General features: G+C 41.1%; 5 protein-coding genes across 8 annotated transcripts; 2 read left to right on the top strand and 3 right to left on the bottom strand.

The window, feature by feature from the left end:
- Positions 1 to 6: 6 nt before the first annotated feature.
- LOC135936930 (nucleolar complex protein 3-like) lies at positions 7 to 7,305 on the bottom strand. Of its 3 annotated transcripts, none has more exons than XM_065479940.1 (17): positions 7,065 to 7,303; positions 6,695 to 6,993; positions 6,429 to 6,634; positions 6,154 to 6,368; positions 5,939 to 6,098; positions 5,539 to 5,873; positions 4,792 to 4,977; positions 4,555 to 4,736; positions 4,285 to 4,499; positions 3,955 to 4,136; positions 3,771 to 3,902; positions 3,506 to 3,621; positions 3,264 to 3,442; positions 1,735 to 1,853; positions 1,482 to 1,682; positions 812 to 1,040; positions 7 to 599 (listed from the first exon to the last, which is right to left on the bottom strand). In XM_065479940.1, exons 1-17 carry the CDS (start codon positions 7,065 to 7,067, stop codon positions 352 to 354), a joined length of 3,207 nt encoding a protein of 1,068 aa, XP_065336012.1. In that variant the 5' UTR covers positions 7,068 to 7,303; the 3' UTR covers positions 7 to 351. The 3 variants fall into 3 exon arrangements, with proteins under 3 accessions (XP_065336012.1, XP_065336013.1, XP_065336015.1); XM_065479941.1 differs by having other exon boundaries at positions 1,741 to 1,853; XM_065479943.1 differs by lacking the exons at positions 7 to 599; positions 812 to 1,040; positions 1,482 to 1,682; positions 1,735 to 1,853 and adding an exon at positions 3,141 to 3,204 and having other exon boundaries at positions 7,065 to 7,305.
- A 318-nt stretch (positions 7,306 to 7,623) lies between these two features.
- On the top strand, positions 7,624 to 9,384 carry Galt (Galactose-1-phosphate uridylyltransferase). 2 transcript variants are annotated; one of them, XM_065479952.1, is made up of 8 exons: positions 7,624 to 7,737; positions 7,817 to 7,891; positions 7,986 to 8,158; positions 8,227 to 8,441; positions 8,499 to 8,727; positions 8,780 to 9,014; positions 9,070 to 9,178; positions 9,243 to 9,384. In XM_065479952.1, the coding sequence occupies exons 2-8, from the start codon at positions 7,873 to 7,875 to the stop codon at positions 9,334 to 9,336; spliced, it is 1,074 nt and encodes a 357-aa protein (XP_065336024.1). In that variant the 5' UTR covers positions 7,624 to 7,737; positions 7,817 to 7,872; the 3' UTR covers positions 9,337 to 9,384. The 2 variants fall into 2 exon arrangements, with proteins under 2 accessions (XP_065336024.1, XP_065336025.1); XM_065479953.1 differs by having other exon boundaries at positions 7,642 to 7,737; positions 7,821 to 7,891.
- A 124-nt stretch (positions 9,385 to 9,508) lies between these two features.
- On the bottom strand, positions 9,509 to 16,053 carry LOC135936931 (small G protein signaling modulator 3 homolog). Its single transcript, XM_065479944.1, has 14 exons — positions 15,928 to 16,053; positions 12,989 to 13,463; positions 12,580 to 12,790; positions 12,393 to 12,523; positions 12,104 to 12,337; positions 11,955 to 12,049; positions 11,750 to 11,895; positions 11,151 to 11,337; positions 11,006 to 11,096; positions 10,741 to 10,851; positions 10,512 to 10,679; positions 10,312 to 10,454; positions 10,094 to 10,254; positions 9,509 to 9,783 (listed from the first exon to the last, which is right to left on the bottom strand). The coding sequence occupies exons 1-14, from the start codon at positions 15,994 to 15,996 to the stop codon at positions 9,591 to 9,593; spliced, it is 2,415 nt and encodes an 804-aa protein (XP_065336016.1). The 5' UTR covers positions 15,997 to 16,053; the 3' UTR covers positions 9,509 to 9,590.
- beta4GalT7 (beta-1,4-galactosyltransferase 7) lies at positions 13,564 to 16,053 on the bottom strand. The gene is made up of 3 exons (XM_065479954.1): positions 15,928 to 16,053; positions 15,142 to 15,633; positions 13,564 to 14,311 (listed from the first exon to the last, which is right to left on the bottom strand). The coding sequence occupies exons 1-3, from the start codon at positions 15,954 to 15,956 to the stop codon at positions 13,852 to 13,854; spliced, it is 981 nt and encodes a 326-aa protein (XP_065336026.1). The 5' UTR covers positions 15,957 to 16,053; the 3' UTR covers positions 13,564 to 13,851.
- Positions 16,054 to 16,542: 489 nt separating this feature from the next.
- Positions 16,543 to 17,690, top strand: vnc (GNAT family N-acetyltransferase vnc). Its single transcript, XM_065479956.1, has 5 exons — positions 16,543 to 16,665; positions 16,937 to 17,076; positions 17,133 to 17,216; positions 17,281 to 17,421; positions 17,482 to 17,690. Exons 1-5 carry the CDS (start codon positions 16,645 to 16,647, stop codon positions 17,627 to 17,629), a joined length of 534 nt encoding a protein of 177 aa, XP_065336028.1. The 5' UTR covers positions 16,543 to 16,644; the 3' UTR covers positions 17,630 to 17,690.
- The last annotated feature ends 40 nt before the right edge of the window (positions 17,691 to 17,730 follow it).

The raw sequence follows: 17,730 nt of genomic DNA, 5'->3' as shown, positions 1-17,730 counted from the left end.
AACAAGTTATAATTTGTTCAACACTTTATTTTTCGATACGGAAGAGTGCTCCTTCCAAGTATAAAATTTAATAACATGAATATGTTCATAAAAACTTAGAGGACGAGATTTTTTGTAAAATTCGTCCTAACAACATGCGTACCAGTTTAACGGTTTGATATTGCACAAAATGTAGCGTGTGTTTATCATAGTTTTATGTAACTGATTAATAACGTGAGTATAGAGAGTTGCATAGAGTTATGGTTGCTGTTGACTGTCGATTTGCAACAAGTTGCACATGATCCACCGAGCTTGATTTTCACTTAAATCACACCAGAGTCCCAGCAATTTAATTTTGCCACTGCGAATTGTTCAAAAGCGGCGAATGGAGTTGCCTTGCTCAACGCTCTGCAGGTTGTCCAAGTGGTCCCACCAAACGGGCAGCAGAGTGTGCGCGATCAGCGAAAACCACGGCGTCAGACTTTCCTTGTGTTGCTGCAAGAAGTCTGTCAGTTCAGCTCGCTTGATAAATCGTGTCTCGGCAACTTCGTTCTTGTTCGGAAGCAGGTGTGACTCTTCCAATCCGCGCAAAATTAAAATGTAGTCGATTTCATGCTCACCTAAAATGATTTCTAAGATAAAATCCACAAGAAACACGTCCTTGAATAAAAAACTATACTTTACTACCCATAACATTGATTTAGAACCATTATTTTCCGCAACAGAAATTTTGATGAAGGTAATATCATTTCGCAAGCATAGAACATTCACCTTATAATCAAGTTTTGATCACCAACAAATAGCAAATAAATTTGCAATAACAATCACTCACCCCAAAGTGGGCCTTGGAGCTGCTGCTGAGTTCGGGGAGAATTCGCTTTGTAGTGGACTTTGGTGAGGAAATGCATTCTAGCTGGGTTGGCCACCTGCCCAGGAACTCCCAGCTCCAAGCCGAGTCGTCTCTTAGCAGCTACTTTGGCGCCAGCTTCACCGTCCACCTCTCCAGGCACGTTCAGTGGGTGACTGCAACATGTGTTTGCCCACATCGAAGGGAATGTTACCTAAAATCATATTATAAGATCAACTTTTAACAATACAGTTAGGTGTCAAAATCTATCTGGAAGTTTGTCTCAAGCAGATTTTTCTAATCTGATTCATAAAGCTGTTTTTATTTTCCCAGTTTTGAAAAAAAAAACTAGAAAAGACACGCAAAATAGCAGGTCAAAAATCAATGAGTGAATTAAACCATTGTGAGTAGAAAAACAGAAAAAATCTGAGAAAACACAGAATGGCTCTCTACTCAAGTCAGCGCGTATTGAATAATCAAATTGATGATTGTATATTGATATTTTCTTTTGGATTTGGTGATGTAAGGGGTGTTACAGTAACCCTGTTGGCCTACAATATAATTAATTTTGAATCAAAGTACCTGCTGTCTTGCTATATAGCAGATTATTCAAATAATTAAAAAATAATAATAAGTTGTGCCACGGCATTCAGACCTTGAATTGCGAGCGTTTCTGCACTAAAAGCTGTCCCTGAGCGTTGAAGGCGAAAACACTGAAGGCCCTGTGCAGGAGAAGACTGCCGTCAGGTTTGACCAAGTGACAGGCTCTTTTACTAGCGCTGCCGACGATTTTGTCGTTGTCATCTACCAGAATACACTCCTCGTCCATCGAAGACTCCTGCAAAGGGTCCAGAACCTGAAAAAAAATTTATCGAAATTTCGATCAAGTGCTTTTTGATAATATTCACCTTTACATCTGCCATTGTGAACCTGCTTCGAGCTGGAAGGGTGGAGAGGATGAAACGAGCATCCCTCTCAGAAGGACGGAGCAAGGTGGAGACCAATTTTCCTATTACCCTCATTGGACCTAAAAAGGAGTGGCATTAGAAGATGCGTCTAGGATGTTACATCACTAAGGAATGCTGAAGAAAGTGAGGCTCTCGCGCTGTCTTCAAAATTGACCCACTTCTAGCGTAAATGACAAACCACAGCCACAGGGAAAGTGGAGAAATTATTTTTGAATGAAAACTTCCATGCCGAAATTAGCGAAAGAATTTTAATCTGCACCCGTTGAATAGAAATTTAATGAAAAAACTGCACTTCTCCACGTAAAATGGTTTTAAACCTTCGCGAAAAATTGTGATGGGTGTAAAATCAATTGCTGAGATATATTTCTCGGAAACTAATGCATTAATAAATGGAAGATCAGCGGTTATTTAGAAAACCAACGAAACTTAAACTTATGTAAGCTTACTGTAAAATTATTTATCTTTAAAGCAAAATTGACTTAAATTTTTACCTGTTTTGTTTCAACGCGAGCGACGAAGTGAATTTCAGTAAAAATTTTCACTGCTCTTCGATGACTTGCGTTACACATACACTTCAATGCGAGCCAACAGAGTCATGAATCGTTAAGGTACGGTGATTAAGAAATTTGAGGAATTTGCAGACCTAATAAATATTTCTGCTCCTATCCCCTCCTGCCTCCTGTATCGCGATTTGCAATTTTCCTGAGGCAGGAGAACAGCACCATTCTTTGTATACATGAAACGCGCACCACCTCACGGTAAAAACCCACACTATAAAATAATATTACAATGCTGGCTAAATAATATTAATTTTCGCACCAATATTTCTCGATGTTAACAATTAATTTGATTTAAGGACAAATTCCCAGCTCCAGCAAAAAAGCTATACGCAATTTTTTTTATCAAAATACTCACAAGTAGTGGTCTATGATTCCCAGGTCTCCGTCCATTTTTTACGAATTTAAAAATACATAGCACTTCAATGCCAAGACAAGAAGTAGTCTAGTTGAATAAGAACTTTCGGCCGCACAACCGGTTGTGACTCTATCATACAGTAGCAGCAATTTAAATAGCTTTCCTTCCCCTTAAATTTATGTTAAAATATTCTAGTTCACCATTGAGAAGGATAACAAACTCAAACCTCACCCACACGTTTTAAATGCAAATAAGTATTTTGCATTTGTAAGCAATTCGAGATCATCACTTGTGTCATTGAATTTTTAGTGTAACAGGAGACCAAAGAAAGAGTGAATTCAAAGAGGAAGTAGTGGCCTTCTCTATTCCCGAGGACTTAAATATATAGATTAAGGATTTGCTTTAAAACACATTAAGCTTAGAGCTTACAATTAGAAATAGAAACTTTTGAAATATTTATTTTCTCAGTTCAGGCCAAGACCAAGTCTAGACTACCTGAGGATAATGAAAATAACGTAGGAATTACACATCATTCGGGTCTTCTTTGTGTTTACCTTCTGATGATTCTTCCTCGTCTAAGATGTCTTCCAACAAATAACGCAGCTTCACGTTTTTAACTTTAGAGGGCACAAAGAAAACACGCTGCTTAGGCTTGAAGTGGAAGGGCGCAGTAGTCGCAGGGTTGAATTGCACATCAGCAGGACTATACTCATCAAACAACTCAGTAGCTGACCTGAAATTAAATAATTTATATATATGTTGCTGCAAGAACTAACTAGTAAATCATCAAACTTACATTTTTTCAATGCTCTGTGGAAGGACACCCGACACAATCTCCCCAGTTTCTTGCTCAATGTTTGGTCTTTTCAGAATGTGACGAGCATAGTCCCTGACCAAAGGATGGTAATGGTCCTGTAAATGTCACAATTGCTAATACTCGTAGATAACTTAGACATTTAAATTGTTTGCTAGATTAACACTTGATAGTTGTTGAGAGGAAACCATTTTTAATTATAATATAATTATACTCTAGCTGTTCACAATTTAACACAAAATCTTACCCTAAGAATCAAAAGCTCATACACAGCGGTGTTTTTGGCATTGCAGTACTCAGGATCATCAACCAAGGGCATGTAGACGCCTTGGCCGACAGAGGGGTCAGGCTCAAGCAAAGTGTCCAGGCTTCTGCTGAACTGTAAATGATTTTTGATACTACACTGATCAACAATTTGGGCTGAAACAAACCTCGATGAGACTTTTGACCAACTGCAAGCAACCAAGGGCCCCATTGTGCTGTTGCTGCAGTGCCACCGTGCACAGGCGCTTTGTAAAGGCGAAAAGTCTTTGCTGAGACAGAGACTTGCGCTTCCGCATCACAGCATCATTCATGATTTCCAAAGCGACCTTCAGGTCTTCCTGTTTGCGGCCTAACGTGGAAAAATATTAATATACAAGTCAGCGAAAATTCACTAACCAAGTCTAAGCCAATTTTGAGAATTTATATAATTAATCAAAATATCATATTTTGCTCGTAGATAACTAATTTGATCAAGTCTTCATGAAACTATAGTTTACCAATGAAAATCTTCATGAGATTTCTGTAAAGCTGGGCGTAGAATCTCATGGGGTCGATGGTAAGGAATTCTCCGTGGCCCGACAGAATGGCAAACACTGTTTTGATGCAGAGAAGCTGATGACGAAGAGAAATTTTGTTATCCTCATCTTTCAACAGACCCTCTAAAACGTTAACCAAGTCACTGTAGAACTCCACATTGATGCAGTGGGCAAACCTGACAAGAACATTTGTATTTAGAATTTTCCAATGCGGGATAAACTCGTTTTTACTTGGCTAATCCTTCCAAAGTGGCTGTGAGAAGTGCTGAGGTAGGCGCAGACTTGAGCACCCTGAAGAAAATCGTGAAGACCAATTTCGTGACCTCTGTGAAGTGCCTCTGCTTGGTGTGCCTGTTCTCCTCGGCTTTAGTCTCAAGAAGTTCCTTGTTAAGCTCCTCCCATCTTTTGGCCCTCTGCACACAAAATTGAATTTGAATATCGGAGTTTTTTGTTTTGTTGTCAACTTACCTTGCGATCTCTCTTTGAGCTAGACAAGAATCTTTCCTTCTTGGAAAGTTTCTTGTGCTTCTTCTCAATTTCTTTCTCCTTGTCTAAATTGACATCTTTGATACGTAAAGTCAACAAAACAGAAACACATTCTGGCCTCACGGCGTGCTTTTTAGACCTAACCAAAGCGTTGATTCTCTTCACAATCTGTAAAATGAAGTAGAGATTAAATGCCAAAACAATAAGAGTATGCAGAAAAAAATAACATTTTCAATTTTTCAACAACAGAATTTATGGAATTAAGCTGGTAGCGAAATTTTTAAGATGTTGAATTCGAAAATAAAATCTCTAGATAGTTTAAAAAAATTTCCAAGCAGGATATTGATATAATTCAAAAATTTATGGATATTAAAGAGCGACTAATAACAAAATCGATCCAGCAGTAAGTTGTATTGCAATTTTTGCCAACCCAGGCTTAAAATAAATAAAGAGAACTTGTGAGACACTTCAAAAACACAATTTCAAAAATATCCAAAACACTGGAAAACTTTATTTAAGGTAGTAATACTTTTACTTCAAGCCTGGTTTAATTTATTTCCATTATTTCATTATTCTTGTCAAACAATTTATTGTGCAGCACCATAACATTCCCCAATTGATACCGAAACGTAAATTCCATAGCCCACGCGATAGGAGCAGAGGTTCAAAAAAAATTAATTTTCAATCGAAACCATGATTAGCAGCAGTTAGTAATTAATTGTAGCTCACCTCAAAGGAAACTTCGCCTTTCTTGTCATCCTTCAGCACCTGTGAAATGGATTTGGCCACGGTGCTGCGGACTGGTAGCATCGAGTGATTCAGGAATGGAACAAGCAGACGCACAAGGTTGAAGGAGAAGTTGAAGTAGGGCCTGGCTTCCAGAAGTTGGCTCATGCATTCCACTGCGACGATGGCCAACCGAACGCCTGGTGGAGATGCCTGATTCTTTTGGCCGCGCCGCTTCAAAATAGGGCCGAGCAGTTTCTCCAAGTGCGTGAGGAAGTTTTTGTAGCTAGACAAAAGCATGTTTTCCTCTGTTCGCAGCTTCAGCGTCTCCTTTTTCACTGCAATAAATTAATTTAGAATTAGACGGTTTTACGTGTTCAATACTCAGAATTTTGGCTCTTACATTTGACGTTGGGCTCTTCCACATTTTTAATCTGGTACTCTGGCAGCAGGTCTTTGAAGACTTCCATCAGGGAAATTGCAGCCAAGCGAGGAGCTGTCAACGCTACCTCTGTCGGCTGCTTGTCTTTCAGGAACGACAGCAGATGCTTCAAGTTGCCCAGCTAAAAATTACCATCAGCAATCACAAACTTTGTAGACAAATCAGTAACACGTTACCTTGTTAACAGGATCCTCAAGCACTCCGCTGGCCAAACATCCAATCCTGAGTCTGTACTTGCTGACCTGCTCATGCCTGAGCGCCAGCATTTTAGCCATAGTCAGAGGCTGGCTCAGGTCCAACTTCGAATCAGCTGCTTCCTCCAGGCCCAAATCTATGTCATCTTCTTCCTCTTCTTTTTCTTCCAGCTTTCCCGCATTCTCAATCAATTGGACTTGAGGTTAAAATTTAACATTACTTCATATTGATTTGGCAAGTATATTTTTATTCTTACCAACTTTTTCTGGCTTAAGCTTTATTACCGGCTCTGTTGTAGTTCGCCTAATGATTCCGTCCTTTGTCTTGATGGGCAAGAGTTCCCTTTGAGGCTTTAAGTTTTCGCTATCATCCTGCCTCTGCTCTTCATATTTTTCCTCCATTTCCTCATCATCGCTGTCCTCGCCTGCAGCCTTAGTCTTTTTCCTCCTGGGACCCTCCTCTCTGAAAAAGCCAATAGGTATAAAAAAATAACACAAAAATCTAATGCTTTGGCAACTATACCTTCCGTTAAAATTAAACCGTTTTAGAATTTTGTAAGACCGAGCAGCAGAGGAGTCTTTCAGGAACTGGATGTCGTCCTTGTCCATCATGTCTTGCATGTCATCATCGCTGGCCTCTTCAACTGGTGGCACTTCTGGTTTTGGTGGATTCTTTTTAGGATTTCGGCAGATGGTCGACATGTGTCGGTTGCCCTTTCCCTTCAGCTTGCCCTGCTTCATCAACTTTGTTTTGATTTGGTTGGTCCTCTTAACCTTGCTGATTTTGTGGCCACGGCCCTTCCCTTTCTTGGACGCTTTCGCCTGTTCATCGACATGTACACGTAATAATTAATGATTGCTGCCAGAAATTTTACCCAAATAAAATACAATACCATTTTGTAAGTCGCAATAAAAGTGCTCGTCTGTCTGATGGGAAAATTCGCCTAAATCCAATAGATTGTACCAACAACGACGTCACAAACTGAAAACGAATTGAACGAGACAAAATATAAATGTGTCTCGATCAGTCAAAAGCCAAATTTAACTCTCCACAACTCAAAATATTGTGGACAATTTACAACTCAGCCGCCGACCGCACGTGTGACGAGATGAAAGCATTCAGCAAGCCACAACCCATGTGTTTTGTGTTTTCGGTCAAGTTCGCGCAGCTGATGCCTGATGCGAGTAACCAACATTATCCATGACAAGGCTCAATAAACCACTACAAGAAATTTGTCAAATTTGGTTGGTAGCAAGGGTTTGTGTCTAACTTCAGCAGCCAATTAGAGAGAGGCAAGAGAGGGCGCGGTGGGAAAAATACGCGAGTAAACAGTTAATACAGTCATACGTGTTTTACCTGTTTTCCCATTTAGAAAAGTAGGTTTTGAGTATAAATTTAATCTAAGACAGATGTTAATAGCATTTAATTATTTCATTCTCTGTTATTGAAAGTTGCAACGGATTGTGCTGAGTGCTGATTGCATTTTTCGATTTTTTGTGCAACGAAGACGACACGTTTCATATTATTCACATCAAAAGCCACTTGTAAATAAGCAACAATCTGCGGTAAATATTTGATAATTATCTCGTTCAGTGAGAACTTTGATCTACAAGCATAGATAATAACTCTGTCACTCCTTTTAAGTCAGATTCGTATAAATTAATCGTCAAGTCTCAACCGATTGCCTCAGTCCAGAAGTTATGTCTTTCAATCCAACAGGTAAAAAGGGTTTATTATTTTTTTATTGCGACTGAGTACATACTTGTGGTTTATTTCCATTTTCGGAGTTTAAAATAATCAAATCATCTTGAAGAGCACCAACACATTCGGTTCAACCCTTTGAAGGGAGAATGGGTGCTGGTCTCGCCTCATCGTATGATGCGCCCATGGACTGGCCAGGTTGAAAAGGTTTCAGATGACGATAATCAATCCAAAACAGACACCAGTAACCCTCTGAGTCCGGGTGCCAAACGTGGCAATGGCCAAGTAACTAATTACATTTAATTACATACAGTAAAAACAGATTTTTTACTTCCAATATTTTCGCGTTTTAGGTAAACCCTTGCTACGAATCAACTTATACATTTACAAACGATTTCCCGGCCCTGCTGGAAGACATTCCGGAACCGGAAGTGAAAAATGGGGAAGAAAACGAACTGTTTCAAGTGAAAGCAGCGAGGGGCACTTGTAAGGTGATGTGCTTTCACCCTCGTTCGGACATTTCCATTCCTTTAATGTCCGTGTCTGAGATAGTCAAAGTCATCGAAAAGTATATTTTTGTTAAGTTCAAAAAATAAATTACTCAAATTAACATAAATGCACACAGCTGGATGCGTGAAATAAAAGAGCTGGGTGAGAAGTATTCGTGGGTGCAGGTGTTCGAAAACAAAGGCGCCATCATGGGCTGTTCTAATCCTCACCCACACTGTCAGATTTGGGCTTCCGATTTTTTGCCCAACGAGGGCCGCGTGAAAAACGAAACGCAGCGCAAGTACTTTGAAAAGCACGGCAAGCCTTTGCTCAAGGACTACGTCACTCAAGAGTGCAGTAAAAAGGTACTAATTGAGAGACTTGACTCGGTCTTCTATAAGTTTGTCCAAATTTCAGGAGAGAATTGTCTTCAGCAACTCCGATTGGGTCGTCTTGGTGCCTTACTGGGCTCTCTGGCCTTTCGAAACTATGATTTTGCCCATTCCTAAAGAAGAATCAGTTCCTCTGCCCAAAAGAATGACTGACTTGTCAGCAGACCAAATTGAAAGCCTTGCTGAGGCTGTAAAGGTGATCACCACAAAGTACGACAACCTGTTCAACACCAGCTTTCCTTACTCCATGGGTTGGCATGGTAAGAAAGGTTTCTGATGTTGCAGTGTCGGTGATTTAAAGTATTTTAATCATAGGTGCACCAACTGGAAAATATTTGGCTGAAAATATGAACCATTGGGTGTTTCATGGAATTTACTATCCTCCACTACTGAGGTCGGCCACAATTAAGAAGTTTATGGTCGGGTGAGTGAATTAAGGGTTATACTGATTGTGAGACGAAACTTAATAAAAATAATATCTATTCTAGGTACGAATTGCTTGCTCAAGCCCAAAGGGACTTGACTGCAGAGCAGGCAGCAGAACGGCTTAGGAATTGCCCTGATCGTCATTACAAGCTGTAGAGCTGATAGTGGTTGGTTTGTTTTTGTTGAAATAAATTGTTCTTTGAATGGAATGCAGTTTTATTTAACACAATGGTGAGACTTGGTTTTCATAAATTTAACAAAAATTAGCTACATTAGGGCTACTAAAACAATATTATGAATAAATACAAATATTTTTTTTCAAGAAATGCAACAGAGTCAACAAATAACTTAAATTAAATCTGCTAAACAAGTTGAGTTAGATTGGTCAAGTTTGAATAAATGGTTTTGATTCACAAGTCCCAGCTGAAGAGGTGATGCTTGACTAACATGTCCCTGACGCCATCTTTCAGAGGTTGTGACTGCTCCTTCTTGGCAGGAAGTTCCCAGTCGGGATTTAAATTGAAGGCAAACTGAGACAGCACCCGCAACTCACACTTGATCTGCACCCAACCCGGACTGCACACGAAACTCCACGGATAGTACCTGTTCAGTGATTGGAATTGTACATAATTTGCGTATATATTCGGTACAACGTAATATCACCTGTCTCGTCCGAACATTCGCAAACAAGTTAAAATATCACGGATAAACTAAATCATTTATTGGGTACATCATCATTAAATCATGAATTTAATATTTTGCCAAATTGAAATGTTTGAATGAAATTGTTAGTGTGAATTATTTTCGCTTTAACCCTGCTTTGGTGTGGAGCTAAGAATGACCAATAATGAAAATTAGAACGCTAGGGGGAAATCTAAAGTAATTTGAGGGGAAAATAAATTCAATAAATTACCATTTAGCTACAGCGTCCAGCGAAGAGCAGAGCACCTCCAGCCACAGGTGAAGCACCTGCTCATTCAGGCCAAGACAGACGAGGCTGCGCAGCTTGACGTCCATCTGGGCGTGCGCTTCGTCGTGCGTCAGGTTAATTGCTTGCACGCACCGATACAATAGCTGGAGCGGCCAAATTGTTAATTAACCAAAATTTTCAGGGCTATCGGGCGTGGCTACCTCCTCAGGAGTCAAAACCTTTCCATCTTCGTCCAGTCTGTAGGTTTTGCACAAGACGAGTCTGCTGTACACTGAGTTGTAGTCCCTCTCGACCTCCTTCTTTGCCGCTTCCTCTACAAATAGCCACGGATGGCACGTGCCCCCTAAAAAACATAATTTAGACCCATCATAAACATTGCATTAACAGAATGCTCTCCTACCTAAAAATGAAGGCTTTCTCATGCCGTGCTCAAGCACTTGCTTGATAGCAGGACACAGGGTCCCTCTGACTAGATCAGTGACGGCTTCCGACACAGCGTCGTCACCCGCACTGGAGTACTGCTTGCTACGTTCATCTAACAACTCTACAAATTTAGCTGGAAACCAACCTAGAAAGGAGTATATTCACTGTGAATATTTATCTTTTTAAATTTAAACGGCTGGTGTTACCTTGAAGGCCGTTCAGTTCACCAACCCAGCAATGCTCGTCTTTCTGACTTATGACAGTTATGATATCGTTTTTTCGGAAGCCTAATTCATCGTCATCATGACGCTCAAAATCTGAAAAAAATTACAATTTAAAATTTTTAAGCCCGATAATGACTTAATTAGGACATTTTGGAAAAAAGATCTTTAAAAAATCTCCATTCAATAGAGAAGAATGTTTTTTTTTTAAATAAATATAGAAAATAAGAAAATTTGAATGAAAATGTACCTAACAATGCTTTCGCGCGTCTCTTTCTGGTTAGTGAGACGTCCACGTATTTTTCGTGGTCTCGAGCATGGCTTTCCATTGTGTAGTCAGCCTGGTGGATTATTCATCATAAAATTTTGCATGCCATTAAATAATTACTAATTACCTGCAGTGACAACCGAGACATCTTTGGGTCAAGTGCCACAAAATGTCTACCAACTTGAAGCACAGCCTCTCTCAGATCAACCAAAATTTCAGTTTGTCTGATATTTTTGCTCTTTATGTCATCTTCTGTTGTTTCATCGCCAAATAGAAGCAACTGGATTACCGATTTGTTTCTTTTCACTTGTCGCCTGTGTAGGAATTATTGACCGTTGAAAAAACAGGAGAATTTTTCTAGCGCCAAAACTCTTGCAAATTTTTATTTACAAAAAAAAACAGGCCAATAGCAAAATATTTACAGCGTATAGCAAAATCACCATGCCAAAATCGCAAAGCAGTGTAGTTCAGCGCATTTATTTTTTGTGCACCAAATATATATAGAAGCACAAGATATTAACAGAGAAACAAAATTGTTATACAGAGCAGTGAAGGCTTTAAGCCATTTGAATATAGCAGTTATTGAAGCATCTAAATCAGACTATAACATGCAGAATAACAGCGAAAAACTGGAGGAAGTAAGGTTAGAAGTTTTCAATCATGCGAACGCGAAAGCAGTTAAAAAATTCAATGAAGCGGAGGAGAATGGCATTAAAAGTTTTGAACCTGCTTAAGTGCTGCTTTGGCAAGTTGGACACAGACTCAGGGTTACCCACAAGAGCTCCCTGGTCAGCCATCAGGTAGGCGAGGTGACGCTTACGATGCGTCTCAATCATCATGTCATTCAGAGTGCCGCACACCTCAAATGACACCTTCAAAAGAAGAATAGAGCGTTGAAAACCTTCCAGTTGCACAGTTTTGAGTTTATTACCTCCAGCAGCTTCTCGACTTCTTTGATGTCTCCTGGGGTGTCTGACAAGGCATTGAATATTTGGGCAGAGTTCTCCAGAGTCATCAAATCTGGCTCTGAAGGCGAATATCAGATAATAATGTTCTAATTAGAGTTGCACCAAGACTTACCTCGCATTTTCAGCATGCCAAGGGTAACTTGGAAGATGGTGATGGAGCCCTCAAAGAAGAACAAATCCCAAACCCTGAGGAGCACCTTCATGTGAACAACGGACGCGAAAATTGTGAGGAACCAATTGGCAGAGATCAGCGCGAGTTCAATGTCGTGATCTCGCATAACTTTGTCCACATCTGGCAGGTAGGTGGACACGAGGGTGCGCAACACCCGCTGGTCAGCTTGCACACCTGCAACGACAAGATGAGCTCGAGATTCATGCGTCAAACCCATGCCTCTACTCACCAAGTAGAGAGGCAGAGTAGTAGGACGCGGGCAGGAGGTCCTCCACAATGGTGCACATCATCCAAAAGGCGTCCTCCTCCTCCATGAGAAGGAGAAGAGACGCGGCAATCATTCCCGTACCCTGACAATACCTGCGGAGGAGTGAAATTAATTTTTGTTTTAACCCAACTTCATCTGAGGGCCTCACCCAATGTCAGGATAGAGCCAAGCAAGCCCCCTCAGAATCCGCCTAAGTCTGGCGATGCCTGTGCTGTCGTTGCGGCTGAAGCAGGCGTTGGTAGGCATTGTGCGTAGTAAGTCTTTCTCAATTTGCTTAGAGGTCATCAGCGTGTCGTTGCTTGAAGCCTTGACCACATCTTTGTAGCTTGTTTCAGATGCCAATTTCTTTTGAAGAGCTCCTGCACAGTACCATTTCTCTCAATATATTTGCCTTCAAAATTAATATTATTTCAGGAAAACTTAATCATGCGTGGATTACATTTTTTTAGTTTCTGTAGGCCATTAGTTTTTGTATTATATTAATTTTTATTTTCTCGGTGCCATTGGTAATGTTTATTTCTAGTACCACAATAATTTTATATTAATGCTTTTCTAACCTGACAGTCTCATCCAAAGCTGCGCCCTCAGCGAGTGAGGGATTCCATGCCTCACCATTTCTTTGAGGCGGTCGGTGCGCTGTAGCCGGACGTCGACAGTATCCCAAGTGAGATCGCTGACTGCCTCCCTGTTGTGACTGAACTGGAGGTGCGCCAACCACTGTAGCTTGTGTTGCGGGTCCTCTACAAATGGAATGCCGAGCAGCTGATTTGAGCTCGGCTCTGGCCCGTCCTCTTCCTCCACCTTGAAGCCGAACTCGTCATAGTAGTCAGGCTGCGAGTTTGGGTCGTCCGGCTGGCCCAGCTGGCTCAGTAGGTCCTGCGGCCACATGGACGACGTGAGAGCAGAGAAGGGGCCTCCGGGGGTCGGGATGACCCCTTCGGACAACGCGTTGATCCCCTCAGGTGCATCTGCCGGGCAGCCGCCCAGCTCGCTGCTGTCCTCCTCGTCTGAAACCGCCGTCTCCACTTTTTCCTGTAAAATTATCACTCAGTTCTACTTTGTGTCGCAATGTCAGACTGGTGCATGCAATGTCCACTGGTTTTAAAGTCAATGTATAATAATAGACGACTCGTTACATCGTTTAAATTATTGTTTATTTCTATAAATTTTATTAATCGATGAAAATTACAGCCATGTTAAAGTAAGGAGCAAAGCATTTTGAAATTTTATTTTTTCGCAAATTCCTTTCAGCAATGGCACGAATTAATCAAATTCATATTTGATATTTAGAAGTGGTTTAAGTGGCCTTCAAAAGGTTTAAATATTAATTTTCTAGCCTTCTTCTTCCAACTTATGGAAAATTTCTAAACGAAAGAGCTAGCAAGTCTATTCGGGGGCGGCGGCTCAAATCAAGCCGAGATCAGGGCTTTTTATTCCGCTTTTTCTTGTCATCAACCAGTGCCGCCTTGGGCTCGTCGCACTCGCACCACGGAGTCAGCACTTTGTCACACTCGAGATTAATATTGAGCAGCGTGAAGGGCAGATTGTCAATCTTGAGGTGGTGCGTGGCCAGCACCTGGTACTTGACGTCCTTGAGACCCGTATAGCGGTCCCTGCGACGCGTCACCTCCTTCTGATGGTAGCACTTTGCGAAATCACGTTTCCGTCGCCCGCGGTCGTGGTTATGCCAGAAGGTGTTGCTTGAGTTGGTCGCCACGTTTGTCGGGCGGGTCACGTTAAAACGCGCGTCGCGCATTCGAACGTAGAATTCGTCGTCCTCGAGGCCCCAGCCCCAGTATTTGTTGCTCATGCCATTTACCAGCTCAAAGTCGTGCGTCGTGATGAGCAGGATGCCTCCCACGAATGTCGGGTAGTGGTACCTACATTTGGTTTGTTAGTTAGAAAATCGCCTGTCCCTGCTTCCACGCTGTTTTTTTTGCAAAATTTAAAAAGAAATTGAACCTACTGGTTTGTAATTTTAGCTACAGAAACTGATCAAAAATTTAAAATGTAAAAAGCATTATTCAGTTGTAAATCCACTGGCAATTAATTAATATAAACTAATTTGTCAGTTCTTGGTTTTGGGTTTACTTTCAACTTGGTCAAATTAATTGTTTTTATTGATTATAATGCAAAAGTAACTTGCTATTTTGCTCAAATTGTGACGCGTTTTAAAAGGTTGGTATTCAATTTAAAATATCCGACTGGTTTCAATCAGCACATTTTTGTAAGTTGAATATTTTATAACTTTTCTTAAACCTCTGCTCAGCACATTACATGGGCTTACCGGGGGTCCCAATTAACCCCCTCCCCCCAGAGACCTTTTAAAGAAACGCCAGACAGTTGTCCATGAATAACTCAATTAACCACCTTTTGCCATCTTTGACTTTTTAGCCGCCAGCAACAGATCCCCTAAATGCTAAAGTATTTACCGTTGCCTTTAAACACTCATGCCTTAACAGTGCGAGAAAAATGAGCACATAATCCCATGGATTTTTTAAAAAGCCATAAAATATTACAATAACAAAAAGACCTGCATTCTAACTATACATAATTATATTAGTCATTACTCAAAGTCATCATAGATATAGAAAAATCCAAGAGGCATTGATTTGAACCCATGATATTGACAATTTTCTATACGGCGTGAAACAGAGGACTCAATTTTGCAAAAAAAATAAGCGTGAACCTTCAGCAGGCCAAGGGCTACCTTGGGTGCAGTTCCGGGGCTGCGACGTGGAAGGGTCTGCCGTTTTGCGGTTTGGCGTAGGATAGGTTGTGGTTGAGCGGCAGCAGGTCGACGTCGTGCATAGCAATGTAGTCATAATAGCGGCGCACCATCTTGAAGCCGGCGTTTATCAGGCTGGCGCGGTTGAAGCGGAATTGGTCCACCTGATTCAGCACGAAGATCTCAAAATCGAGGCCCTGGTGGCGCAGGAAGCTGTGCATGTGCGGCACGAACTCGATCAGCTCGTCAAATCGGTCTCGGAAGGGCACCAGCACCGCCAAGCGTCCGTCAGGCGTCGTTGGGGCTTTGACGCTGAGGGCGTCCACTCGAGGGCAGGCACAGTCCGAGGGCGACGAGATGGGGCTCAGCGCCAGCAGCAGGGCGGTGACCAGCGTGGCGGCCACGCAGCCGGCCAAACAGCGGCCGCTCAGCAACGGCCTGGCCCGCATCGTGCGTCTAGCAAGCCTCTCCAGCCTGCAGAATTTAATCCAACATCAGCTCTCTCCGCGGACAGCTGCGTTTGCTTTGCTGCTCTCCCGGCGATCAGCTTATCATGCTTCTCGCTCCCTTCCACTGCTTTTTGTGTCTTCAGGGTAAAATCGCCAAAGTTGCTCGACCACCGACACGTTAATTTTATTTCACTTTGTGGATGTCCAATAATGACTTAGTTGATTTATGGATTGTGGGGTTTCGAGTTTAAGTTTCTCTTATGCTCACATAAGTTGGAAGGAAAATATATAGATACATACGTAAAAAGATCATGCTTACGTTGTAGTCATCTCTTCCGGCGTAGCCATCAGGTACCTTTGGCCCAAATATTGACTTAGCGATGTCCATCACGGAGGCGTCTCTAGAGCTCCCTTATCAAGTGATTTACTTGTACTACTCTGTCGCCTGAAGTGCAAGAAAAAGTGTTTTAGAATTCCACTAACAATCTGAACTGTCACGAGTGAACAAAATACCTTGATTGGTTATGTTCAGCACGCTCTACAGGACACAAACATTCCTCAAATGCCAAAGAAACAACGCCAAGGTGACCGGTATTTGAGCCATCCGACGTATGAAAATTGCGTCGACAGTGCACTTTCCGTGTGTTTCAATAAATTTGGTTGAAGAGATATTATAGGACTGTGGAGAAAGCCACGACTAATGTCTTTCATATGTGTGGGAGTCCTTAAACTCAAGGGGAAGAGACTAGAAAGATTCTTAAGCTCCCGCGAGTTTTAAAACTTTGAATGAATGATTTACAAAATTAAAAAGCGCGGCATATTGCTCACCCTATTGCGTACCTTAAAGAATCTTCGATCTTGACTTTATTTTAGTTTGCAATAGCTCCGCAAGGTGACGCAGTGATTCCCAGCTGGGAGATTAAAGGGGCGGACACGAAACACAGAATCACACAGATCACAAACGACACAAACCTCCTACATACAAACAACTCGGCTTAAGTTGACGATTAGTGGTTTTTCTGGAACAATATTCAAAATGAATATTCGTTGTGCTAAGGTATGTGTAAAATTATTAAGAAAAACTCGGCATCATAATATCTAGACACCATACTAGACACGTTGTTTTAAGTTGATGTTGATTGAAGATGCATTAGAACATTAGAACAAACATTTTTTGATACAAAATAGTTATGGTACTTGAATAGCTGCATAAATGGCATGATTTCATTGTTTATATTTTCATATTACATAGATACATTGATATTAACATTGTATAATGTATTTTATGAGCCACTATTATAACTAACCATTTTTGTTTTCTTCTACAGCCTGATGATCTGATGAATATGCAGCACTGCAATCTGCTGTGTTTGCCTGAAAATTACCAGATGAAGTATTATTTCTATCACGGATTATCCTGGCCACAGCTCAGCTACGTTGCTGAAGATGAAAATGGGAAAATTGTTGGGTAAGGTCACGGTGATTTTTTTAATTCTTTCTAAATAAAACTTCCTCTGTGCAAAGGTATGTTCTAGCGAAAATGGAGGAGGATAGTGAAGACGACCCCCACGGCCACATTACCTCTCTTGCCGTGAAAAGATCGCACAGGTTCGCCTCATTTTCCTCATTTTAAACTTTTTGCTTGAAAATTAAAATTGTTTTCTCACGACAGGAGATTAGGTCTCGCACAGAAACTAATGGACCAGGCTTCTCTCTCCATGGTTGAATGTTTCAACGCCAAATATGTTTCTCTACACGTGAGAAAAAGCAACCGAGCAGCACTCAACCTATACACAAATACATTAAAATTCACGTTAGTTCATTGTAAACCATTTGGTTTAGGTTTTGTAACATTTCATTTTAATTTTTCTAGCATTTCGGAAATTGAACCGAAATATTACGCTGATGGTGAGGATGCGTACGCGATGCGCCGTGATCTGGCAACTTTCAACTACGACGACCCAGAGCCAAAGGATAAGGAAGCTCTTCCAGAAGACAGTGAGGCCCAACTTATCAATTGAATATTTCTCGAGCATTTTGCTGTTAAGTAATTTGTTTGAACGAATATAATCCTCTTAGCAATTGATTTCGTTTTTATGATCATAATATGTTTAATATGATT

The sequence above is a fragment of the Cloeon dipterum genome, chromosome 2 (assembly GCF_949628265.1).
Source record: "Cloeon dipterum chromosome 2, ieCloDipt1.1, whole genome shotgun sequence".
NCBI classification, from domain to species: domain Eukaryota; kingdom Metazoa; phylum Arthropoda; class Insecta; order Ephemeroptera; family Baetidae; genus Cloeon; species Cloeon dipterum.
This window is presented reverse-complemented; position numbering and strand designations above follow the sequence as displayed.